Source organism: Numenius arquata, chromosome 1 (genome assembly GCF_964106895.1).
Source record: "Numenius arquata chromosome 1, bNumArq3.hap1.1, whole genome shotgun sequence".
Lineage (NCBI taxonomy): Eukaryota > Metazoa > Chordata > Aves > Charadriiformes > Scolopacidae > Numenius > Numenius arquata.
This window is the reverse complement of record NC_133576.1, coordinates 12,320,611-12,347,722: the sequence shown is the minus strand read 5'-3', so window position 1 is coordinate 12,347,722 and position 27,112 is coordinate 12,320,611. Positions and strand designations below refer to the sequence as shown.

Sequence of the window (27,112 nt, the reverse complement as noted above, 5' to 3'; positions counted from 1 at the left end):
ACTGGGTCATATTTTCAGGAGGCCCTGTGAACGCAGGCTGGCTGTTGCCTCTTACCCCCACAAGGTACAGCATTCACACCAACTGCACATAGTGAGAGCCGTGCAAGTACTTCAGCTTCAGCGTGTCACCAGGAAAGCTTTAATTGGATACTTGAAAGTTAAGAATAATGGTGGGTTTTTTTTACTGCGTTTCCCAAGTGACATAGGGATGATCATTTTCGTGGCTTGGTGGCCGCTGGAAATGCCGTTCTGTGCTGGAGAACTCTGCATTGCCCGAGTCGACTGTGCCACTACACGTAGGTATGCTGGATGTGCCTGTCCACTCACGTACTGCAAGCAACAAATACTTCTCTCTACTTGCACTTAGGGTTGAAATGGCTTTTCAGAGGTTCCCAGCACTTGTAGTAGTTTTTATCTAGGCGGTTGGAGGTCTGGACGCCCCATTTGGTGACGGCCATACTGAGGGACGATTCGAACATGAAGGCCTGTTGGGAAGAGGGAAGGTAGGTTAGGGCAAGAGAGTGAGAGTTTGCATCCAGGCACGGTGGCTCTACTCTACCACAAAGAGAAGTTGCACACATGGTCCAGCCTTGCCAGGGTCTACCTCCAGCCCCATCCATCCAGAGGGAGAAAGCTCTTCAGAGCCGGCATTGCAATGCTGATATTAACCAAATCTCAGAAGTGACTTTGGATTCCCTGCATACCCAGGAAGGCCAGGTTGTTCCAAAAGCTCTGGTTCCAGGCCTGTTGATGATCATCATTAGATTTTAGGGGGTGGAGAAAGGAGGATGGTCAGGGGTTTCATTTCTTTGTCCATAGGCTAAGATAAAAATTAGCATGAAAATTCCCAGCTTCCTGCTCAGGCAACAATTTATGTGGGCAGATGATCAAAGCTGCCTGGCATCATATGTCTCCAGGGGAGCTCCTGGGAGTTGAGTGGTGCTCATCAGTAAGGGAGGCGAATGCTGCAGCTGTTTGGTCCAAGTACTTTTCCAACTTCCCAGCAAAAAGCGAGGCTGTACTTGGAGAGTGGCACAGCCTCAGTATGCCATGCTGTATTAGAAATCTTACCGGCTCCCTTGGCTCCTTACCATGGTCCCTTCTGCAACCCTCTCAGGCTCTAGCTTGGCTTTGCTCGCCTTCTCAAAGCATTCGGCATCTGGCCCGTGAGGAGTCATCATGCTGTGCAAGCTGGCCCCTCCAGGCTGGAAGCCTTCCTCCTTTGCTTCGTAGTGGCCTTTGATGAGCCCCATGAACTCACTCATGCAGTTCCCTGCAGGAGACATAGAGAAGAGGTCACAATGCAAGGCAATTAGGAGGCATCACAGCTGGGCTGCAAGCTCCTTGAAGCCCCCGAGCTAAGCTGGGCTGGGCAGTGGGTGAAGTGGAGATTCCTAAGCAGGGTATCACAAGAGAGGCCATCAGGGATCCTACAGGTGATGCTTGTAAACCTGTACGGGTTTCATTCTGCTCTTAATTATCTGGATTCAGAAACTGACAGCTCCCTAATGAAGGTGCACTGATGTTGGCAGACCAGTGCTTTTCCTACCATCTCGAGCTGTGCAAGCGCTGCACCTGTGTGGTGTAACCTGGCATTTACAGACTTGGATTATAGATCTTAAAGTACTGGAAAGAAAGTTCAGTATAATCATCCCTGTCTTACAGGCACTGAGGCATAAAATGCCTGGCCAGCAGTCTGGTGAGAAAGCCTGCTCTGCTGTCCCAGGTTACAAGCTTGAAATCATTTTGTTCGATATTCTTCTATCACCTCCATCAGTACCTTGTGCTTTTGATTCGTGCGTTATTTACTTATTTCTTGAGAGCCACTGTGTGCCCAAAGACAAGGAGCCAAATTCATCTTTCCCCAAGGAAGAATACTTTTAAGTAGACCCTCTGAAACCAATGGAGTAATAAACCACTAACTTAGGTAAGGATGGCTGTATCTAATCCTTCAGTACTTACTGAGTTATGCTACCTGTAGGGGAAGTACTTTAGCCGCCACCCCAAGCTTTCAGCTTTAGTAGACCTGATGTGACTAAACAATATGGCAACTTTCTGCTTAGCAGCCAGTTTTTGCAAAACCAGGACACGCTTCTGTAGCTGTGTTATATATAGCCCTTTTTAACCACTAGTTCAGTCTTTGCTAAGTACAATCCAGGGTCTGAAATGTTTAATAACAAAACTAATTTAGCTCAAAGCAGAGCTGGCCTATATATGTATGCAAACATTTATTAATTTTCATCCCAAGTTGTCAGTATCTCATTTAAGACCGGGTTGTTACAGCCTTTTCATTGAACTTGCTCATGTACTGCGCTTGGCACACTCAGACTGCTGTACGGACCCTAAGAGCTGGATTGCCAATGCATCTGCAACAGGACTTATGCTATTGCTTAGGAAGAGTGGGCTGGTGAGTAGGAAGCCAGGCTAAGGCTTCAGAGATGAGCTGAGCCCAGTTTCTTATTTGTTCACAGATTTCCTATGTTCCCCCAAGAACTTGGGGGCGCCTCCATTCCCTATCAGTAAAATAGCATGTTCCTCTACAAGCAGGGTGCTATGAAGTTAAAACCCCTTAGTGGCCATTAGATACTAGGTCCCACCATAATGAGAGTCAGACCAGTACTCTCCCAGACACAGGTGTAATATATGGTATAAAGCTGTATCAGACACATTTTTCAACCTGTGGTCCAAAGACTCCAGGAGTAATTGACAGCCTCCAGGGATGCAGAAAGGTGACCAAGAGAAGTCAGTATTTATGAGCTGCACAGCCACCTTTGTATGTGAAATTGTTACGGTGTCTAGGGAGGAATTTTGGACAACCATTGCTATATTTACACTTTGGGCAGAGTTAAGGCAAGACAAAAACCGTGACTCTGAGTGCACCAAAGTTCTCTGAACACAGGCTTTCCACTGCACCTGAGAAGAGGAGGCAACGAGATTTCTGGCAAACAAAATAGGCCTCTTGTAAAATATTTGGAGAAAGGAGAGTTCAGCAGCGCTGACCTTGTGCTACCCCTCTCTCAGAGTTGCTCTGTCCTGTTATGCCTCTCTAATGGTACAAGATTCTCATCTCCGAGTGATTTCAGAGGGAGCTAACGTTCAGTGTCTTGATAATTAACTGGTGCAATGTCTGCCTTGCCCACGCAAGCTTTGCCCTTCTGTGGCTGGGCTACAGCAGAAAACCAACCTGCTTATCATGAATTTTTTGGTCAAGCTTATGGCCGAGATACTGTGGTCAAATAAGAAGCTGTGGTAGCTGTCTGCATGGGTACTGATAGCTCTCAACACAGGCAAGAGAATGAGTTATTTCAGCCATCTTTTACCACAGACTAAGCAAGGTTGAAGTTCATGTTGTTCCGCACAACGTGTCTGTAGAAAGTTAGCTCAGCTCTGCTGATGCCCAGCAACTTAATCATGGTAAACTGGCTGTGTGTCTCGCCTTTTAGGGTCTAATAAAAGAGGTAACTGTGACCTGGCACTATCCCAGCCAGTCAGGAGACGTATTTCCCCATCACCCATGTCATTATTGGGAATGAAAGCAGAACAACTGGGCAGGACTTTGCCTGTGGGATTTACTCAGATGGCAGCACAGCTGCCTACTGTGCTTGCAAGCGCCATTTAATTCTGCCAGCCCCCAAGATGCTTGGAAATATGTCTAAGTAGCAGGAGGAGCTGGCTATTAAACTGTGGTTAGTAAGTGTGCAGAAAGCCTCAGCACTTCAAAGTGACCACAGTGCGACCTTGATAGCTTCTGAGATGGGGCCTTTTAGCTGTCGACAGAAGGGGTGCAGCACGAGCAAGCTCCCCCCCTCAGTCTCATAGAGCAGGTTGCCTCATCCCTACCCTGGAAGGGCAATCCCATGTGAGCAACTGGATTTCTAGCATCCGTTCAATGCAACATGGGGCCATGCTCTGCCAAGATGAAACCAAAAAGCTGCCAAAAAGGAACAATCTCTGGTGATACCCCAAAAATCAACCAACTGCTCCTGAGAAGGAACCTAGTTCCTGATCTCTGGCTTCTTAAATGTCAGAGGTACCTCCGTCACTGTGCAGGTGGTGAAGAAGGGCTCAGGAGAGCCAATTCAATCCTTTGTTGTAACTTTGATCTCACCCTGCCTTGGGCAGCTCTATGTCTCTTTCTGCTTCTCACCACCCATGACGTCGTATTTTCCTTTCTCCTGTTCTTTATCTGTGTACTCTAATAATACATTAAGCAATTCATGGCTGGATGCCAGGACAATTTCTGATGCATTTGTGCAATGCCAAGTTCAATATGCAACCGGTCTCAGTGGGAGCCCCTTGAGTACAGACACATCCCTCTATGCAGACACCACCAGCCCATCACCTCTGAGTTTTCCTAAGATGGTCTAAGTAGGAACATCTTTGGGTTTGTTCGTTTTCCAGGGAGGACGGACTGACTCCAAGAAGCTGACTAAAACTGTGCCAAGTGCAACAAATTAGACTGCTTCTTCTCCGCGCGTGCTCTCAAATAAATGGAGGCTTATTTTTTCCCCGAAATCTTGTACTCAAGCACAACCAACAAAGAGCAGACGTACGGTGGTAGTATGGTGGACGGAAGGTGTTGTTAGCTACCCCCCATCGTGGGGGGAATATGACGAAGTCAGCAAGTGCCACTCCAGGACGGGTTGACTTGGCTGTCAGGACAGTGAATATAGAAGGATCCTGAAAAAAGCCAAGCAAAAAGCATGAAACAGAGTAGGCCTCAGAGCTATCTGCTCTGGCCAGTAAACCTGACTGATACAGCCTCTCCCTTACAAAACCACTTTTACCGCCTCCACCTGGTGTTGTGGGTGAGATTTGTGACCCTGTGTGACAGCAGCCAGCAACTCGGTCCCATGCTGAACAAGTGATGGGACTGGATGGTTCTTCCTTTAGTAAGTCTTGGAGACCCTTTCCTGCCCCAGCAATGATGCCCTTGGAGTTGGCAGCATAGGTGCAGGGGAGGGACCTCCCTGAAAGATGGGGTACTGTAATTCCAGGAGCAGTCTCCAGCACCCCTCCTACCATGAAACTGTACCTCTTCCTTAGCCGGTTACAGAGGACAGGAACATCCTGCTGGAGGATCTAGCCTCACAGCCCTGTTATTTTACAAACAGGGAGAACAAAGTGCAGAGAAATTATGGCTTGCTTCAAGGATTTTTGAAATCTCTAGTCCAGTAAAGTGATTTTCTGGGCTTTGATCCCAAATCCATCCTTCTCCTGGCAGGTTTTTCTGGAGCTTAAACAATACTTTCTGTTGGTTGTATCACTAGAAATGCTCCAGTCTCCTTGCACACCCACTTGCAGAAGCAGCGCCAAGAGATGGCATCGCTATGGGCACCTCTCCCACGGGGCTGGTTTCCTTTTTAGAAGAGCTGCTCACATTAGTTTTGGCTTTAGTCATTTTCCATAAGATCTAGAAATTATTGCAATGAAAGCTGCCAGCCCTTCGAATGAATTTCAGTGCTGGGCTCAGAGGAACCAGGGGAAGGAGTCTGGGCCATTGCAAGAAATAAATCAAGGCAAGAATTTGAAGCAAAAGTCTTTTTGCTGAGTTGCACAGTGTGTGTTGGCTTCAGCATTCAGCTCTCCTCCAGGGTTCAGAAATTCTATGCTAAGATGCATAAAGCTGTTTAAGAAGCTGATCAACCTCCAGTTATGTCTTTGTACCAGAAAGGAGATTGTCTTTCTCTACAAGAGTGTGGTTTGGGCCTAGGGAAAGCAGCACAAGAGATTTCACACTGTTTCTTGGAGCACAAGGTATTTTTTAACAGGCACTGAGCTCCTGGAGCTCAGGGTAAGTTTGGATGCTACAGTGTCCATGCAGCATTGCCCTGCCTTGCCCAGCTCCAGAACTTACCGCGTGGTCAAAAGCAACAGCATTAATAACCATGAATTTCTCCAGATGGTATTTGTACGGCGTGTAGTTCCCATGCCAAGCTACAACATTGAAGGGGGAGAAATCCTACCAAAGCAAAGAGACAGAGGGTTACCATACACAGCCTTCCAACTTGCTGCACGTATGCAGGGCACATCTCTTTCCCAAATTAAAAATGGGTTTAGTGCTGGTGAGAGGTACACCGGCAGCCTAGAACATGAAGCCCTTTAGGCACAGCATGACACTGCGAGGATGTGGTTTTCCTTAGCATCTCCACTTAGTGAGCCTCAGCCTTCCCTCTGGAGTTTGGTCTCTAAGGGCTTTCAAGTGCCCAGGCAGTGCTTGAACAAGGTCAGCTGCAGCACTGGCTCTCTGGCAAGGAAACCCTGGCTTTTCACAGCAGCCTCAGCTCCTCTTTTCTACTCTCTCACTAAAAACGTATGGAAACAGTGATGCAAAGACTGTTGTTGAGTCTTTGGGCAATCAAGTCTTCACAAACCTTTTTATCCAGACTGAGGAGCCTCAACTGGGAAGATGAATGACACAACAAGGCAAGGGCTCAGTCCTGCTCCACTTAACCCAGCAGGACCTTCTGAGACTACATGCATGCTGCTGAATTGCATATGCCAGGCCATGCCCTGGCAGTCGCCGTGCTTCAGTGTTACCTTGTCTCCTGGGACATCCTCACCTGCTGGGCTGCAAAGAGCTTGCCCTGGTACTTGCTGATCACTGTGTAGCCCCCCGGCACTTGGCGGTCCTCGTACCAGGCGACAGGCACCAAGAAGTCACGGGGGTTGGCCAGGCCATTGGCTCCTGCAAAAGAAAGAGAGATGCCAGAGCTCTTTGGGCAACCTGCTAGCAAAGGGAGAGATTGGTGCAATTTCCTGGCTTTGTGGGTGCCCTTCTGCATTTTGAATGACCTTACTGCTTCTTGGCCTACCACAAAACCTGACATAGTCATGTACTTCTTGTGCTCCTTTGAGTAGGTAATTGTAATACATCCTAGTGTTTAAGTCCATGCTCCCCTTATGTGACTAAGACAGATCTCTCTTAGTTGCCTTCTGAACAAGATTAGTACATCATCCTCAAAGGCATGCAACAACTCGGAATTAAGCAAAAAACGGAGGGCGAATTGCTCTCTGCTCCTGGACATTCTGTTTGTTGGACACTTAGCCATGCAGAAGTTATGAGGCATGTCGTAAGGGGGGCAAATAACATTTCTGAATGCTTGCAGAAAAAGTAATAAAATACGGGCTAGTGGTGCCTACAACTCTGGGCATACTGAGGGGTTGGTTGGCGTGAGGAGTGCATTTTCAAAGTGTAAAGCACCATATGGGTGCTAAAGTATTCTTCTTCTTCTCATTAGTATTATTGTTACAAAGTGGTTTTGAATTTCTTGGATAAAAATGCAGACATTACTACCTGCTGCTAGGGTTTAGCAGTCAGTGCTTTTCTCCAGCTGTCATTTTTTCAAGTGAAAAGTGAAGTTAGAATAAAGTAAGACTGAAATACAAAGGATCTTGGTCTCTGAGGGGAAGGCAGGTAGGTGGTGAGAAGAGGAGCTCTTATAATTATAACCTCCTGAAAAGGTTTACAGGCAAGTGCACTCGTTTTCTTTTTCTTCAGAAAGTAAACGCTATAATAGATTCCTGCCTTCAGGAGACCGAAAAAATCCCACCCCAGTCCAACTGTGTCTGAAAAACTAGCTAATGGGAAAACTTATTACAAGCAGGCTAGGGCAACAATATCAATAATCAAGTGGAGAAGGCACAGGGCACAAGAAGTGCGTGAAGGCAGGTAACCTCAGCTGGCTGAAAGGAAAACTGCTGAAAAATCACTGTAGGCTCGATGCAGAAAGAGCTGTGCAGCGCACATCACATGGGAGAGGTGCTCAAGCAGAGTCCCGCTAAATGGCTGGAGACTGGGCTGGTTCCCCACTGCAGGAATGACCGGCTTCAGTTTCACTGTGGCTATGAGATGTTTCCAAAGGCCCTCTGAACGCAGATGGGCCACACCAAGCTTGTTACTGATTGATAATACCTAGTCCGTTTACCTCAACCGTGGCCAGTCTTTTAGATCTCACTGAGAGTTACAGAACAAGCCCAGTCGGGGGGTGGGAGGGGGAGGCAACCTAAAATGAAAAACAACCAACCCCAGAACACCTGTCTGAAAGTGGGGAACTATTGTTACTGGTTTTGTAGTTATTTTAGCAGTTACAAGGGAAGTTTCACTTTCCTTCCCTGAGACAATCTTAGTAGTGCTAACCAGGAGGTGTTTTTCTCAGCCAAAAAAAAGTTTGGATGCAAGTACTCCAGCAATAAGGAAGGTGAAATACCTGACCTGACAACGCCCAAAAAGCTGGCTGGGAAATCACAGAGGGTTCAGCAACGCTTCAGATGCCATGCACCCTCGCAATATCTTTGTCACAGCAGCAAGAGGCTGCGCTATTGCCATCTTGACATTGCACAGACCAGGAGGCAGCTGGCAGAGCGGGTCTGCAATTTATGAGAGCTAGACCTGTGATCAGCAAAAGCAGACCCACCCTGGCAGCACAATGTGGAGATGCGAACGTGTTGCTGATCCTAGTCCTGTGCTGCTCATTTTATTGATTTCTAATTCTCCAAGGGCAATAGCTTCTGACACTAAGGTGCTCTAGGCTCTAGAGCTCTAAGGCGCCTCTGAGAATAGAGGTGGGAGGAAAAAACCACTTCATTAAATTTAAAATGGGGCTTCAAGAATATGTGTCGCCTCTGAAATCTGCGTTTCCTTTTACTGGGTAATTTCTCTCCTATCACTCCTGTTTATGCCATATCTGTAAGCGAGAGGCATCGGTGATGATGGCCTTCTGGGTTTCTTTTGATAGGAACACATTCAGAGCCAGCAGACAGGGACACCCAAACCAGAAGGAAAGAGAGAAAGTGTAAAAGGGGGCGGGAGAGAAATGGTGCGTTCAGTCCCGGGGGAAAATCGGGACAACTGAGCTGTCACATTTTTTTCAGGGGGACGCTTGCTGTGCTGGGGAATAACGGCGCTGGGACGGAAAGTGTCTTTGGAAACAAGCGTGTGCATGGGAGGATGTATTACATAGGCAATAAAAGGATGGTTTGGGGCTTATAATTCCTGGATGTATATATGAAATTCACTGTAGTTCTGTTGGTAGATTGTTACCAATGGGTCCTAGGTCAGGCAGCTCGAAGTGTGCCCCGTACACCTCCAGGATGTAGCCTCTGGTCTCTCCAAACACCTCCACACTGAAACGCATTCCTTGCTGGAAAATAAAGGAAGATACTAGGATCCTCCCAGGACTTTCCTGACAAACCACGAACAGCTGAATGCAGGAGCTGGCTTGCTCCAACATTGGGCTCTGAGCCACAGGCAAGGCACAGTAGGCCCTTACCTGGATGACGCAGATTTCATTGGGCTCCACTAGCATCTTCCCAAACTCAGTTGTGATGAGCAGTTTCCCTTGCTGGGGCACTGTGGAAACAAAAGGCAGGCAGAAAAGCTGAAGCAATGTGGTGACTGCCACCTTCTCTGTTCCCCCAGAGCACCTGAGCTCCAAGGAAGAGCCCTTTCTGACCCTGCTTCGCAGAGAGACTGGGCTCCCTCTACCACGCAGAGCCTTGTGGCAGAGATGCCTGCACTGGAGGAGAGCTTCCAGACCAGCCCTATGGCCCCCATGTCACAGCAGGTACCTAGCTGAGGTTAGGCCATCCATTGCGTCATGCTCCCTTAACACAGGGTTTGTGCCACTGTCCAAATAAGTGAGACTTGATATATTTGGGGCCATACCTGCCAGTCTCGTGATCTTCACATAAAATGGTGCACGTACTCATCCTTGTCATGACTGGGGCAGTGTGAGATGTCTGGAAATAGTTAATTCTCCTTGCATCCTGAGGGCATAAGTAATGTTTCACTAAGGTCTGCATTATTTTCCTTGACTGTCCTCGTGCAGGAGAGCTCACATTTTACCTTGAAAAACTAGCAGATTTACAAAACCTGCCCTGGAACTTTTACTTCACAGCAGTGAGGGAGGTGAGAGAGAACAATTTAATAGCTGTTTGATGGGAGAAATGTTTCTGTTGGTGACCCCAAGGCATTTCTGTCCCTCGGTCAAGAAAGATACAAGTAAATATCGGGCTTCTGATACCGCTAGAATATTTTTCAGCATGTGTGCACATTATGGGCCAACCTCAACACTCATCTTCGCAGTCTAGTTGCCTGAGGCTGGCGGAGTGCAGGAGCTAAGCTGCTGTGCCAAATACTCTTGGACTGAAGCAATGAAGGCATCTAGTTGTGAGCTGTTCAGAAATCCTGAGGCTTATGTTCTCCAGAAAACCTCTGCTTGTGGTGTGCCTAATACCAATCTGGGGAGTGCTGGGACACGATCCCTGAGCATCACGCCAAGGAAGCTGGGTCACTGCTCAAAACCAAAGTTGAGGTCTGGCACAGATGGGCTCTCTCTGAGCTGCAGGGGGGTGGTACAGCCCAGCTGCTGCCAGACCACAAAATCTGGGTGGCATGAGGGTGAAGCCAACTCTCTCCTCCAAATCTTGTCTGTAGGGCACAAGGCTCTGGGGAAACAAAGAAGCAGGCAGGTGGCGATCCCAATAGACCCTCGTGGGGGAAAGGAAAAGCCAAAATATCAACTCACCAATCAGGAAGTCGCCATCCGAATTATAAAGGCATCTAAAGAAAAAGGAGAGCAAGAAAGTCAAGGTGCCTTAAACACCAGGGACTTGCACATGCCGCAACCACTGCTGGGGAGTTTTGAGCTGGGAGACTGATGTGGCAGAGGTGTCCCCTTCAACACCAGAAATGCTACTCGTGGGTCAGTGAATGCAATATACGGACAGGTGCAGAGGAGGCAGGGAGGTTGGATGTGCCTGGCCTAGAAGCAGAATCTCCTCTGACCTCTGCCAGGTCACTGCCTGTGTGGCCATGGGTGCATCAGGAGTTGTAATTTGGGGAGCAGGGCTGACTTCCCCCATGAGCCACTGCTGGAGGTAGCGATGCCCACCAGAGGCATGTTGACCTCCAAGGAGCTGCTCTGGTCCCTGGGATGAGAGCACCTGGATCCAACACATCCCTGTTTTCTGCATCCCTATGCCCAGGTGCTTCCTTCTCTCGATGGCTCCCCACCCACTCCCCCAGTGCTCAGTCATGGAGCACAACCTGCTTCACAAACACCTGCCATGGACACTCTGGACTCCTTTGCTTGCGCACACAGGAACACAAGGACATAAAGACAGCACTGCTGGAAGCAGCTGGACTCAAGCACAGCGGCGACAAGACATACACACGCAGGCAGCCAGACCAGGGCAGCCCGAGCCACCAGCATAGCGCTCACTGACCTGTCGAGCATGGAGGTGTTGCAGACGAAAATATGGACGGCGATGCCATTGCGTCCTCTGGGCTCACCAGCGCCACACAAGGTGTGCAGCCCCTACAGGCAGACCCGAAGCATGGGGAGTGAGTGGCAGGCAGTGGGGCAGGAGCCAGCCCCCTTTTCTCCCCTCATCCCAGCCCCTTGCTGGGGCTCACGCCCCTCTCCCCACTTCCCATACCGCTACCAGCCTTTCCATGGATGGCCTTTTGCCATACATGTTGGCTTTTCTTTAATATACTAGGGGGTTCTTAAAAATTCATGTAAACTGGTGTTTTCCAGCCCAAGGACTGGAGAGAACTGGGGATTGGGGCCTTTTTTTGGAAGAGTTCCTTGAAAGGCAATGAAGAAAATCAAGCCCACTGTCAGTTGGTTGAAATCTGGGATCCTCTCCCCTCCCATGGATGCTCTGCAAGCCCAGAGGTGTCAAAACCACTGCCATTAGCCCAATGCTGAGCATCCCATGTGCCCCCGTGCCCCCAAAGGGGGAGGATCCCTGAATGCCCCTCAACTTACGCTCACAAAGTCCAGCTTATTCTGAGGGGCTTTCGGTATCTCAAAAGGTTTCCAGCGCAGCTAGATTGTTGCAAACAAAAAGCAAGAAAGCCATGTCAGTGGTTATAATGCAAATGGTGGCAACTCAAAAGAAAGCAGAACCCTGCCCCCCTTCCTGCTTCCCTGCTCTCTGCTAGCTGAGGTAGCTTTCTCTTTCCTCATTGCCTTGCTTAATTTGGTTTGCATGTTTCTTTAGATTTGTGAAGCTTTTTTTCCTTTTTAACCATAATTTTGTAAAATAATTGGCAGGCTTGTGTGGTGCCAAGGTTTATAAAAAAGTTCTATTTAAAAGTAGTCCTCTTCCTTTATTACTAACAACGCTGTTGAGAGCAAAGAAATTCAAATGCGCTGGCTTTCCACATCTGAATTGTCACGGTCCTGTGCTCCACTCCACGCTGGATGATTCACTCCATCCATGACCCGAGCACAACACTGCTGTTGGCTCCACCTCATTTTCCCCACATCCGAAGCAGAAATATCTCTACCTGTGTGAATGGTAGCTGTGAGCAGCACTAATTACTTCTTGCAAAGCCTGTTGAGATCCTCAGGCAGAAGGTGCCAGAGGAGTTCAGAGTATTTATTACCAATAATATCATATTAAGGGTCTTTGCAGCTCTTGGGAATGAGGTGCTGTGGTTGAGAGCCCATCACTGGAGGGGATTCAGCGCAGACCAACCCCAAACACCCAAAATTAGGATGTTGATGTAGCCAGATGCCAGATATAAACCCTGCATCAATATGCTTTACCCCAGATGAAAGCGCCTGTGACTCTGGGCATCCACAAGAACATTTTCTTGCTTTTAGCTACCTGACCTGGCAGTTCTTGACATGCTTTTAGGCTGGTGCCCTGAGAAATTAAAGCTTATGGGACTCTCTGTCTGTGCCTGCCTATCCCAATAATTTTGAACTATGTGAAATTTCAGCTAAATTTGAAAGGAATGCAAAGATATTAAATTCCCCCAAGCCTCATGGAAGTTTTCCAAACCCAAATCAAAATGTGGGTGGCCAGGCAACTTGTCAGGCTCTCCTGGAGAGCTGGCCTGGGGAGGAAACAGGGAACTGTGCCCAGCGAGTGCATCTGTCAGTAAAGCTGAGCAAAGCAGGGGCTTATCACTAATTAGTCAGCTGCACCCCAGGCCTGGCCCCGCAGCTTGGCCCTCTCTGCTCTGCTCTCTGAAGCCATCTGCTTCCTGAGGGCATCCAACCACCACAGCCTTGCAGCAGCCTTGGGTCTCCTGGGTTGGATCCATCCCTTGTCTCTTCCTTCCTTCATTCCAGAGCTGTGTTTTCCTCCCCGGGATACCTGGGTGGCTCTGTGATGGTGCCTGCTCAGGGTCACACTGCTGGGCTGCGGGGCAGAGGGGAAGAGGCTTCTGGAAAAGCTGCGTATTCTGGATGGAGACACAAATGCATCCACCAGCGGATCACATGTGACCCTTGAGAGGTATTGACACCCCACAGATGAGGCAGTAAGAGAGTGCTGAACCTCAGGTTTTGCTTTTGGACTTCTTTAAAGCATGTTTTCCTTTGGTTTCCAAGACCGCCTTCCAGACACGAAATAGAGCCAATGCAAAGCATGGTCAGAAGGTGCTCCTGAGCCTGCTGCCACTCCCGGCAGTGGGAACTTTCCCAGCTTCTGTTCATTTCACGGCAGCTATGAAGGTCAGTGGTGGCATCTCAGCATGAACTGTTCCTCTAATGATAGTTTTAAGCCTTCACATTGGGAATTGGGACTCAGTTGACAGGAACCATTGGGAAATACTGACAGAAAGGAGGGGCAAAGAGAGAAGACCCTGAAGACTGGGGGGAGAGAGAGAGAGGGAGAGAGAACAGGCAAAAGGAGAAATAAATGTTAGGTATAAAGATGGTCCTTTCTCACTAAAGAATGCAGAAGATGACAGTAACTCTACAGATGAAGCAATAACTTTAGTGCAGTTCCTGCATAACAACTTCATTTTCACTTTGGTCCCTGTGGACATCTCCACAGCTGTCAATCCCGTGGGAGGAGGAGAGTGGGAAATGTGATCCAGCCCATTGGTTGCAATTGAAAATGGTGTCTGGCCTCTCTCCTCTGAAATGCTTGCAAACAGCTAAGCCAGCTCTGTGCACCATTTGTCTAGTGTTTATCTGCTGTGTTTGGGTTTCACCAATGCAAAAAGAGAAGAACAAGTACCCTGAGCAGAAGAGAAGTCTAAGACAGCCAGCAGCTGCCAGTGCCAGGTGCTTAAAACAGGGAAGCTTTTAGTGTTGTTTCCCCGCTGTATGATCCATGAGCCTCCTGAAATATGGCACCTCTGTGCTTCCTTTTACTTTATAGGTTTTCTCTCTCCAGGGTTTGTCCAATCACTTTTTGAACCCATCTGGATCCTCTGGCAAGAAGTTTCACAGTTTATGCCTTTATTTATTTTCTAATGTGACATTTGTTATTGGTAATAATTTTTTCCCTGCCCCTCAATCATAGCTTCCCTTGGTCATCTCTGTTCCAGGCTGGAGAGCTTTCTTCTGTTTCAGAATTTCTTGCATGGATGTTACTCCATATTTTTTCATCATCTTAGCTCCCTTTTCTGTTTTGTGCCCTGTGCCTTTTATAACTCTGCCATTGTCTTTGGGCAACACGAAGGGATTTTTTTCCCATTGACTTCAATGGACCTTGCATAAGGTTCCTCCATATGGCCATCCTTTTAGATGGATGACGATTGGGAAAGCTCCTTAAATGAGCTGGGCAAAACACAAAGCACTGCAGGGAAGTGTTGGTCTTGTCCAACAAACTGCACCTGGTCTCTGGCTCCGCTTCAGAGAGGATGAGAAGGAAAGGATGAGAAGAAAGTGCATGGCTCCCACTTACTGCCAAGCAATAACCCTTTTGGGTTCAATGATTATTGCCATTGAAAGCGGTGAGAGAGAGAGTGGGTAGGAGTTTTGTTGCTGTTCCCTTAGGTAAAAGATGTACCACACGTAAATGGCTTGAGATGCTTGAGAGCTGGGCAACTTGGAATTACCATAATCATAAATAACCATAATGGTAGATGCAGGCTGCGAAAGGGCATCAGGGATGGATGAGATGGTAACAGAAGTCATTGGAGCTTCATTTAGGAAGGAGCACCAAAGGGTCCTAAATACAACCCTGTCACCGCTCCTTGGTCAGTGGCTGGAAAGCATATTCCACCAGAACTGGGAAAGTATTTAGACAAATGGCAAGGCTGCCGGGAGGCTGGAAATTAGCTAATGATGATGTATCAAAGGGCAAAACCTGAAAGGAGAAAAAAATGGTGACCATGATATGTTGTTGAGAGAAGAACGGCAGGAGGAGAGAGTCAGATTAACAAAGCCAAATGTTCTGGGGCTGGCAGGGAAGAAATCATGATTAAAGATGATAGCAAGGCCGTAACAGAGGAAGACAAATGCCATGTCTCTGCGTGACTCTACAGAATGAAGCTTGATTTCCCATGAGGGCTGCAGAGAAACGGTCTGGCAGCCAGCAGCCTCAATGAAAGCACAGGGAAGGAAGGGATGGATGGCAGAGACATGCTGCTGCTCTGCCTGCTGGGCTGGGGCATGATGAGCCTTTGAGGGGGGAAACTGAAGAGGAAGAGCGAGCAGCCTGAAAGGTGGCCAACAGGAGCCCCCAGGGGAGACGCTAATAGCACAGACCAAACCCTGTGACATTGCGACTGTGCTGTGAAGCAGCACAAGCATCCATCGAGATGAAAAGCAACAAGCATCACATCAAGGGCTGTCCTTCCTTGGATGACCCATAGGTGAGGAACAACAGGTGGCAGTCAAGACCCAACTCCTGTGTTGGCCAGATCCCCAGCTCCCTACCACTCTCAGACCTCTTGTAGCTCAGTGCCCTTGCACCCCTGAGTAGCTTAATATTTAACTGTCCTCCTGGCAGGACCACGGCTCTTTCCAGCATGGTTACCTGGTTGGGGTCAGGCTCAACTTCATCCCAATCGTGTGTCAAGTGGCCCTCCTTGAGAGGTTTGAAGGGTTTGTGGCAGACTGAAGGTAGGATCCGATACAGCCAGCTACAAAGAAGGAAAAGACCCAGATTAGCCTGGGGAAGAGGTTAAACCTTCTAGGTGGCTGCCAGCTGATTGAGCTCCTAAAGACATGAATAACATTTACATTTGTGGCAACTGGACCAAAAGGTGTATTAAATATCAAACACCAGCTCGCAGCCAGACACTTCCGAGAGATGGCTTTTTGTTATAGGCTTTAAATATAAGTATATGCTGTTATGTGTAGCTAACTGTCTATATGTGTGTTTACATATAATTACATACACTTACATTCACACACACATATACAAAGTATATAGAAATTAAAGATACAGCTATCTCTGAAGTGGAAAAAAAGCCTATTTAAACACAGCTACAAAGCAGCTCAGAAAAGACAGGGACAAGCACCGTATCTAACTGAAAGTATAGAGGAGCTTGCAGGAGACAAAAGGTCCCAGCCAGTACCTGAATTTGGATGGATTACTGAAAGTAGCATCCTATGCCTAGCTGGCCGTGCCCATAGGACCACCAGTGAGCTCATGCCGCAAAGACCAGAGTTTTATGTGCGATGATGCTTCCTACTGCTGTAGGAGGTCCCCCATGCTTCCATCACTTGCCTGGGACCATCACTCTTCTTCCTTGTTACCTGCTGTGTCCAAGGCTGCAGCCCCTGCCACCCCCACCACTCCAGCAGCTGTGGCTGGCATCCACACACCAAGCACAGGCACAGCCAAGCCTGAAGCTGGGTTTTTAATCAGGCAGGAGAGCAGAGGTAATCAGGAAAGCCTGAACTAGGCAGGGCTGCCAGCGCCTTTGATGTGTTAACAGCAGTGGTTGCAGTTTGGGTGGGTGGGAGAGGGGAGGAGGGAGCTCTCCCTTGAGAGCTGGAAAATTTCCATCAAGGACATCTTCGTGCCGCAAACAATGATTCATCCCTTTCCCACGCACACCGCGAGCTGGCACCAGCCTGGAGAGCAGAGCTCTGCTAGGCAGCTCAGATGATGCGTTTGCCTTTCGTTTGAACGAACAACAGAAGGGACAGAAAAGCCGCTGTGGGAGAAGCAAAATGAGAAACCCATCTTCTGCAATCTGGTCATAGCTAGAGCACGATGACTGGGACAGAGCTCCGGGACGTTTGCTGCTGGCTGGAACAAGCTGTCCCCAGCACTGCTGGGAACGCGGGGCAGTCAGCAGCGTGCTGGGTGCCTAGCACTGGTCTGAGCCCCTGGCCAGCCCCAGAAGAGGTACAGCCTGAGCTAGCACCTCACCGGCCCTGGCCAGCAAGCAGGAGCATCCCTTAGGACGAGGGAAGAGTCCTGCTCAGAGGCTTGGTTTTGACACCGTCCGTCAGGTGCTTAGCAGTGCCAGTTGTAGTGGTGGCGTTTTCTCAGTAGCATCAGGGCTGAGACCCCAAGGTTGTTTTGCACAGCACACAGTCCCCTCGGGACAATGTGGCCCCCAGGAACATCCCCTCCTCTTCCTCTCCTCACTCAGGAAACCACTTTCTTCCTCAACCTCTTCTTTCTCAACATTTTCACAACCCATTCACCCACCCAACCACCCTCTCCCTTTTCTGTAGTTTTCTGCCCTTGCCCCTCTCCCAGCACACAGTGGAGGGTTTTGGATGCATCTTTTGCCTCCTCTACCTGCCTGGGCTCACAGAAAGCTCTGGTGGCACAGAGGCAACCTCTCCATCCCTCCCTGTCCCTCACCCCAAGCACCCCACATCACCCGCTCGCTGCCAGGGGTCACGATACCTTCGCTTATTCGTCGGCCGGGGACAGGTGAAGGCGGAGCCCGAGAGCTGTTCAGCGTACAGGCCATACGGGCACACTTGCGGGTTATTCTGAATGGGAGGAGAAGGAAAAATAAGGAGTGAAAGGCAGCGGCACGGGAGTTAGCTCTGGAGCCCCTGGCAGCAGGCCGCAGACTGATGCCATGGGATGGACTGTACTCCTGAGTCTGTGCATCAGCCCTGGTAGTTGCATCTTCTTGCTCCTGTGAGGCTAGATGCCCTGTGAGTACCAGCCAGATTCCCAAACCCATTCCCACATGCAAGAGGCTACGGAAGTGCCCTAAAGGAGTTGGCACAACCATTGAGGCAACACGCTGGCTGCTGGAACAAGCTGTATGGGGCAGTGCTCGGTAGGGTGGGTGAAAGGAGCATCAGGATAAGGGGATTATTCCCAACACTTATAGACTGCAAAGCAGACCATTATTATGCACAAAGTTTTTTGAGACCAAGTGTTCAGAGGGGTTGCCCCAGAGCACCATGTCTGTCTGGCTTTCCAGAGGGCTGATAAAGACTCACAGCAGCTGCACTTTTTCTTCCCTCCTACGCATTAAATATCACCTTCTCTTCCTGCCCTCTGCCTGGGGGAGGGACACCCAGAGCAGGGATTTTGGTGGCGTGCTGCTTCCTTCTGCCACTGCTATTTGCTGCCCAAGAGCAGGAGTGACCTGTGTGGGAGCCTTTGCTTTTCCACAGGGCTTCTGCACAGTGACAGTCCTCCTTTGGAGTACAAAGGGGGCACTTTCCCCTTTGCAGAGCCGTGGGTATGACTAGCACAGGCTTAGCAACCCTTGTGAGTTCATAACTGAAGGATAGATTCCTCCTTTTCAGAGAACAGAAACTAGACATTTTGATCTAAGTAGGCCAGCATCTATTTGAGATCAGCAAGAAGCAAAGGCATCCAAGAACTGCAGGAAATACCCCGGTGGGACAGTCATACACCATTTGCTATCCCATCTCCCTCCTGCAAGGTCTAGTTTAGCATCCTGTCATCCTGCTGCAGCTAAGCGGATCAGCCATCCATACAGTATCAAATACTGCCCTGACAGGTGGGCAGGAGGAAGAGGTAAAGCTCTCATAACACACGTAGCTTCCAGCCCTCAAACTCCATCTTGTCGGTATGGGTATGCAGTGAAGCAGGGGGATCAATAGCCCTTGTCATTTTTATCTTAGCCAGCACTACTGCAGATGCCAGTCTTATAAATACTGCAGAGGAGAAAGGATCCACCCCTGGGACTGGAGATTTTTTGTCTAACTTGTTTTCAGATTTTTCTATTAACTCTTTTGACACCAAGTCAAAACTCTGTCCAGATGAGGGTACCTCCACCAGGAGCTGAAGGGGTCTCCTCACCCAGAAAGTGGTGCTGCTCTCGGAAATCATGAGGAGCACATTCACCACAGCCTGCTGCCTGTTCAGACCAGCATTCACTGCTGTTGATCTCCCAGTTTTAAAGCACTTCTTTCTTACATTTTTTCTCCACCCATTTGCTATAGCCAGTCTCAGAAACAAGACACTGCACCAGCTGAGCCATCGGTCTGATCCAGCACAGCAGTTTTTCTTTCTTGTGGGCACACCTAAGGCTGCAGTGCAGACCTAGGGGACATATATACACATTTAATGTGTGCTAGTATTGTGTGTTACTGCCCACACTGCCACACAATGTGTAAAACATCAGAACTGGGGAGATCCAGCAAACCCAGGAAAAGTGAAGGGTAAAGTTCCCTGTTTGACCTTAATTCTGCTGGCCACTTTGCCCAGAGGATGAAGAGGAGATGACTTGCACCAAGGGATGCCATTGACAGCGTCAAATGCTGCTATCCAACTCCAGGGGATTACAGGTCATCCAAGGGAGGGCACAGTCAGCCTCAGAATGTGTGCTGGTGTAAAGGGGATGAGAGAGCTTTAATTCTTCAGGGTTTCCTTCTTGCCTCTGCAGACCGAGTGGCTAGCATCACATGGGTCACTATTCCTTTCCTTAAAACAAAAAGACCTGACATAATTTATTTTAATCTAACATGCTCAGAAGTTACTTTTAAGAATTACTCTCTTGGTTTATTACTACAGGCGTTCATGTCCCCTCCCTACAAAGAAGCTGCTCTCCTGCCAAAGGCTTATAAGCCAGCTTTATCGAACCCAATTCCTACAGAAATCCCAAAAGCTGCATCCCCTGCGTGAGCATGTCTCTCTGCCAAGCTTTAAACTTCTGCTCAGGTTTATTCCAGAGCCAATGTATTCCTTCTCGGTGTGGCTGAGACACTTTTACTGCAAACTCCTTTTGGAAAAAAACCCTGCTGTTGAGCAGAGGTAATTCAGGCAAGTCTTAACTCCCTAGGTGAAACTTGGAAGCTCACAAGTAACTTAAAAATAGAAAGGATGAATGGAAATCTTTAATTCTGATTTTTGCCAGCATCTTATTATTCCAGTCCAGCATAAAGAAGGCTCCTGGAGACTTTTGTGGTGGCAGAGAGAAAGAAAACATGTTAAAAGAAGCCCAGGGAACAGATATTCACTCTATTCCATGTCATTTTAATAAGTCATTTAAAAAACCTCAGTACCTGTCCCTCTGGTAAAGCTCCTGGACAGCGTGGATCCTCAGAAACGTGTTCATTTCCAAATCCCGACATGTACTGCAAAATAAACCACACAACTGATCACCATTTTGAAAATACAAGCAAACCTCTCCAAACAAGCCATCGATCGCTTCCCTGTGCCTTTTTTTTTTTTTTTTCCCAGGCTCTTTGTGTGCATTAAGACTTTCCCAAGTGATATACTTGCATATTGCCATGGACCTCCTTGGTTGGCTTCATTGGCTAAATGCATGGTGGACTAGGAAGCATGGACAGGATTTGCTCTTCTGCTAAATCTGCATGTACATTTTGACCACATTCTGCACCATGAAGGCACTTGAGAAATATGCCAAATATCACACATGCAGTCAGACTCAAGAACAACAGAGTGATGTATAAGGAGAAGAACTTACGCATCAACATTATGGAGGCGTGCTAGCATCATCCAAGTTAAACCTGACTTGGCTTGAATAGTGGATGTTCCAACATCTGCAGATTGCCTTGTACATTTGTGCACTGAGTGATGCCCCTCGGATCCTCAGGGATTGAAACTGGGAGTCATTTGCTGGTAATACATCCCCATGACCATCAATAAAAAGGTCCGGATGTCGTTGGGATTGAGGGAGGAAAGGAAACTTCGCTGGGACTTACACTGTGTCACTGATTTGCCCTAAATGGGTATCACCCAGTTGGGCATGAAATGGCAGTAAGCAAGAATTAAATCATTACCAGGTGATAATCTGGTTTCCTAGGGTGATGTATACCTGAGAGACCCATGGACTGAACGGACCTGTATGACCTCCCAAGCCTGCCCTGCCTACAGCCTCTCTGTGGTCTGAGCACGGCTAAAAGCCACAGGTCCCTGGAGTGTGTGTCTCCCAGCTTTGTGGCACTGACAAAAGCCCCACAGTAAACCTGAGACACACAAAGGAAGCCGGTATAACAGAGACCTTAGCTTTGCACTGACAGAAATGTAAATACAGTCCCTTCAGATGCTATAGAAAGGCATGAAGCAACTCTGTTGAACTCCGCGTGAACACAGAGGTGTTTTGGCAGCGATCAATGGTTCAGCTCCATGGCCTGGGGAGAGACTTAAATATTAATGTTCCCCTCTATCAACCGCAAGAGTAGCTGGGCTACTCGTCTGCCTTCACACAGTGGCGCTGGGATGGCAAAGCCCAGGAGTCCCAACACTTGGCTGACACATGCGTGCCTGCGGCGACGGGGCGGCTGCGGCGCTGCGATGCTGCTGCACCCCAGCAGCTGCCTCAGGGCACCAGCACTGAGAAACCCCAGCAAAAGCGGCAGGCACCCTCCCTCTGTGCGGTACGACACCCCAAGAGGCAGGGGTCTGGAACAAAGGTGGAGGCACAAGTCCCCTATCCCTGCTTTATTATATTATTATAGTGCCTGGATTATTTCCCCCAGGATTTCTCAGCCTTGTGCAATTTGCAGCCCCCCCTCGAAATTTCCCAGGCTGGCAGACACTCAGAGAGCAAACCTGAAACCTCTTGACAAACGGTGTGCTTTCCTCCGGCACCTTTCAGGGACCTGAAAGAAAAACCCATTCCCAGAGGGAGCCAGGCTGGCTGGAAGCCCCGCTTAGCCTGAACCTGAAAACAACTCGGTTTCCGTTGGTTCAGGAAGGCTATTCCTCTCCTTCTCACAAACGGACGCACATCACTAGGACTCTGCTCTCCACTGGGCTCTGCAAGAAGCATATTGATATGCAAAGCAGCAGGTCACCTAAGCAGCCTCGGCAAATGTATTGTACTGGAGCATTTCCTTTTTTTTTTTTTTTCTCTCCCCTTGTTTAAAAGGAAATGCAGCAATATCTGATGGGACTGCAGTAGTTCCAGAATTAACTGAGACCTCTGCACTGCATCCTCCTCTACCTGCAATGGAGAGGTGGCTGGAGCATTTGCCTGTGGGGTAGCCTCAATGAAGGGGAGGTGAGATGGGAAGAGGAGGAGGAGGAGGGCATGCTTATTTTCTGGAGGCATAGCCAGCAGCCTGGCATGCTCTGCCATTAGCACAGCAAGGAGATGGTTAACGCAACATGAGGGCTGCTTTGCTGAGCACCACCTGCAAAACGCTCAACTAAGCTGGTGAAGAGCTGGGGGGGATGGTTTGTGGTTCTTTGGTGGGTTTGTGTATCTGGCAATCCGCATGTGCTCCCCGACACCCCCTCTGCCACGGTGCTGGGGTGAGGGGGAAGGAGGCACAGAAGTTTTGTTGTGAGAAATCCATCCCCCATCCTTCAGGCTAATAAGCTGGTGACCTGCCCAGCTGGCCTGCCCATCCACATCCCCAAAAGCCCCTTTGCTTCTGCTTGCTGGGATGGTGAGGGAGAAGGAAAGGAAAGAAGAGAAACTCAGCAGCAAGCATCTTGTGCCTGCAGCTGCTGTGAGCTCATGTTGGTGCTGCACAGAACCTCGCCAGCCCCGAGCGGGCAGCTGGCTCCTGAGCGCAGCAATGCAGGCAGTTTCCCATCCGGCTGCTGGCTGGAGAGCTGCTGCTGCCTTCCTCAGCTGTGCATCATCCGGGGCTGCAGAGCTGCTGGTCATCGCCCAGTGAGGAAGCAGGAGGCTGGGCGGTCAGGGCAGGGGAGCTGAGCCAGGGAACAGGGGGTGTCTCGGAGAGGGTGGCATCGCCCCACTGTCCGGAGGGCAGGAGCAGAAGCTGCTGCATCATTGCTCGGTCAAATCAATTCTTCCTCGCCAAGAAAAAAAAAATAAATTAATCCTCGGGTAACTGCTGAAAAAAAAAGACATCGGCAGGACTGCAGCATGGGAGGGGAAACATCATCCTACCAGTGATTTATCACCCTGAGTGTGGCTCCAAGGCTTTGCCTGGATGCTCAGTGTGGATTTTCTCATTCACTCATTTTATTTTGTCTTTCCCTGTGGCAGACGTCAGAGAGGTTTCTCTCCTCTCCATGCCCTTAGGGGTCAGTGTCAAACACTACTTGGGCTGGCAAAAATAGCTGAGCAGCTCCCTGCATGCACCCAGGGCTCTGGAGCACTACGCGGTGACCCAGCGCAGATGCAGGTCGGTCAGGAGCAGCAGAACAAGGGCCAGGCACACGATGGCCCTTCGCCCTGCCAACCTTCTGAGCCCATCTCCACCTCCCAGTTTGTGTTGCACAGGGTGGCCCTGAGCCAGAAATGATCCCTTTCTGCCTGCCTGGCACCCGCACCGGATCATCCTTCCTGGGTGAAAAAACCCGGAGAGATGGAAACCAACCCTTTTTCTCCATGGCACAGCAATGGGTTTTTAGTCCAAAGCGGCCTCCCTCTAGGTCTCTGCCTGGCCTCCATGGTTCCCAGCCACGTTGTGAGTACCTCCAGGTTGGGTAGGCTGATGGAAACTATTTTGGTAATTGGAGTAGTGGTTTGGTAAAACAAAAAGTTCTCTGCGGTCCTTTGTTTTCATTTCTGGTTTTAATTACTGTTGTTGTTATTTTGGTTCAAGATCCTGTAGCTTTTTATGCAAATGGGATCTTAGGAATTCATCTGACTCCACTTTTTTTTTTGTTTTGTCATTTTTCAATAAAATGGTAGAGATAAAAGCCCAGCACAGCATAAAAAATTCAGCAAAGCTCATTGATTGGAATAACTGGGATGCAAAGCAGAATGCTCGCAATGGGTGTCGTGCTCTGACCTATAAACCATAACCTTTTGTTCACCGGATTAGACAGCAGGCATGGGAAAAAGGCATTTGAAGTCTGAACACAGTCTGCAAAATAATTAAGGCCCTTCTTCAAACACTGCATAATACCTTTCTCTATCAGCTCCTGCTGCAGGACACAGGAAAACAACATTCATCTTTAGACAAAAGGCATGGCCCTTGGTATCAGCTCAGTTCAGTAAACACCGGAGCATCTAACACAAACTCACAGAAGCAGGGATATGAGCGTTTGGGGCGATGAGCAAAGCAGGTCTTTCACCCTCTGAGCAGGGTAAAACCAAAGCTCTACCTGGTGCTGCCATGGTGGCGCAGGGCCAACATCACTAGCAGAGCTGCCATATCCCCAGTGTCTCACCAACTGTCTGCTCCAAAAGTGCTGGGGATGGTCACAGAATCACAAGATGCTATGGGGTTGGAAGGGACCTCTGGAGATCATCTAGTCCAACCCCCTGCCAAAGAAGGTCCACCCTAGAGCAGGTTGCACAGGAACGTGTCCAGGCAGGTCCAGGGCCAGACCCTTCCTGAAAGGACCTGCCCGGCTCCAAGGTGGGTCAGGGCACTCGGTGGAGGAGGGAAGAGAGGGACAGATGCCAGGAAAAGCAGAGAGGAAGGGTGAAGTGACACTTTTGGAGAAAAGTTGCAAAGAGAAGATTGACCGAGGAGAGGTGATAACGGGGTACAGATGTATGTGATGTCAAGGAGGGGAGGTGCTGGTAGAGCAGCCTGTTCCCATGGCCAGCTCTGGGCAGACCCATGTTCAACCTGCAGCCAAAGTCACACCAGCCAACAAGGTGTTAGGGCCTGCTAGGAACAAGTCAGAGATGAGGACATGGAAGAATCTGTCACAGCTGTGACAGAAACCCATCAGCCACTCATCCGGAGTGGTGTAGGGGGAAGGCTGCCCTGCTGCGGAAAGAAGACAGTGGGAGCTGAGGGGTGTCAGGGACAGGCAAGGAAGGGGCATGGTGAAATTTTACTGTATGAAGAAGCCGGGACTCTTGAGAGGGACTGGCCCCTGCCCAATGACAGCGAGGTGCCGATGAGATTCAGGGTTGTGAGCCTCACTTTCCTAGGCATGAGCCACCCGCCACATCCTGCCCTTCTCCCCAAACTCCCCCATGCTCTGGAAAATGCCAGCGGGGAAAGCTCCTGCCGGCTGCCCCACTGGGGCTCGGAGAGGAGGGCATGGCCAGAGCCCCGGTGTGCCGGTGTGCCCTCTGCAGGGGACTGAGAAACTGCCCTGGGACGGAGCCGCTGCTCCCCTGGGCTGCCGGGTGAGATGGCTGCCAGGGTTGCAACATCTGGGCAGACGATGGCTGCCACGGTTGCAACATCTGGGCAGATGTCGCCAGCCAGATTTCATAGGCTGAGGGGGAAACACCCCCCTGGCAGCCGGGGCAGGAGGAGGAGTGCGTATGGAGAGCGGGGGAAGGCCAAATTCCCCAATGAAGAGGTCCCGTGCTGGGACAGCCTGACCAAGAATGATTCCCAAAGGAGGAGAAGAGGGAAAGAAAAGCCTATTTATAGATGAAACACAGCAAAATCCTTTATCCCAAGAGAGCTTTAAAACACACCCTGAAACACAGAAGAGGGCCACACAAAAGTGAAACAGACACCAAAAAAATCAGTGCCAGCAGAGAAGGGATGTCCACAGCCAGCACTGGTGGGTCACGGGCACCCAGCCCCTTACCTGCAAGCCTGCCATCCTCCTCCTGGTCCTCCTCCTCTTGGAGCAGACAAAAACCCCAAGCAGGTATCTGGCCGAAGCAGCCTGCCAAGCAAAGCCTGCTAGCCGGTCGAGTGAGCCAGGCTGATGGCAGGCTGACAATGCTGGAAGTGAGAAAGTCCAAGGGAGTTTTCAACCTGTTTGCTCAGCCCAGTCTGTGTTTAACCAAAAGCCAGCCCTTCTCCGCAGAACCAACCCCGGGACTGATTTGAAGATAATAAATGGAGGGTGAGGGGGAATGGGTTCCCTTGCCACTCTTTTTCCTCTTTGGATGTTAAAAAAGGGGTCGTGGTTCCCACACATGGAGGGGAGGAAAAACCCCAAGGTGTTTAAGAACAAATAAAAGTAATTTTTGCACCTGTTTTACAGTTTTCTTTCATAAACTACACCTCTAGCAATTTTCATATGCTAAAATTCATATGAATTTTCATATTCATTTCTAAATGTGTAACAAATATTTGTTCATTATGCTTCCAAGCTGTGTTACATTGGGGATAGAAAGGATCTTCACATCCCTGTCCTGGTGAAGGCAGTGATACTCATGAAACAAATTACACAGCAGTTTGGGGCCAAAAGCAGGGGAGGATTTTGTATTCCTGTGATTAGAGCTAATGAGGGGAACTCACAAATTCTGAAATATTAATATTTTTCAAGAAAGCTGTTGCTGAGGCAGGAGCAGCAGCAAGCATTTAGCTACGGAATACTAATGAAAGTAGCTCTGCATTTCCAGAAGTTGCAGAAAAAAAAATCAATTGATTTTATTTGATTTTTTTTTACTTTGAATTCTCCTCTCTCCTTAAAAAAAAACAAACCAACAAAAACAACAACAACAACAACAACAAAAAACCAACAAAAAAAACCCAGTTGTTTTTTTTTTCCTTTCTGTGACCTGCTCTATTGTAAGTCCTGTCAGGCGGAAATCTCTGGGAGGCACAACTGAAATCCAAACATGACCCTGGAGTTAATGTCTCCCCCTCTCCTAGAGCATCCTGGAAGCCTTCCCTCCCCAAAGCAGTTACCAGTTCGTGTGGTCCCCGCAGCGGCCAGCAAGAGCTCAGGCTGCAAGAGGGACAGGTTTTGTCTTCTCTAAAAACTGGCGCTTCCTTACACCCTGAGTAGTATGTCAGAGCCACAAAAAGCTGCCACTTTTTAAGGTCTGGCAAATGAGGCAGGCTGCTACAAGGGAGTTGGTGTGGTGTATGAAGAGACAGTGGTTATTGATGAGGGAGAGGTAGAGATAGTTTTCCCTGGTTGTCCCCTCTGGTCTTAGGATCACAGGATCATAAGATAATTCAGGTCAGAAAGGACTTCAGAAGGTCACTAGTCCAACCTTCAGCTCCAAGCAAGGTCAGCTCTGAGATCAGACCAGGCTGCTCAGGACTTTACCCAATATTCTCTTGAAGATTTCTGAGGATGGAGACTGCACAGCCTCACTGGGCAGCTTGTTCCACTGCTCGATTGCTCTCATGGTCAAAAAGCTTTTCTTTATACGCAGCTTGAATTTCCCTTGTTTTGACTG

At 49.0% G+C, this 27,112-nt stretch overlaps 1 protein-coding gene across 1 annotated transcript; it reads right to left on the bottom strand.

Annotated features, from left to right (window-relative positions):
* Positions 1-113: 113 nt before the first annotated feature.
* On the bottom strand, positions 114-25,580 carry HGD (homogentisate 1,2-dioxygenase). The gene is made up of 14 exons (XM_074147405.1): positions 25,558-25,580; positions 20,166-20,237; positions 17,575-17,663; positions 15,739-15,844; positions 11,778-11,837; positions 11,230-11,321; positions 10,530-10,564; positions 9,273-9,352; positions 9,044-9,143; positions 6,564-6,688; positions 5,858-5,962; positions 4,554-4,680; positions 1,092-1,273; positions 114-485 (listed from the first exon to the last, which is right to left on the bottom strand). Exons 1-14 carry the CDS (start codon positions 25,570-25,572, stop codon positions 354-356), a joined length of 1,320 nt encoding a protein of 439 aa, XP_074003506.1. The 5' UTR covers positions 25,573-25,580; the 3' UTR covers positions 114-353.
* Positions 25,581-27,112: the final 1,532 nt, after the last annotated feature.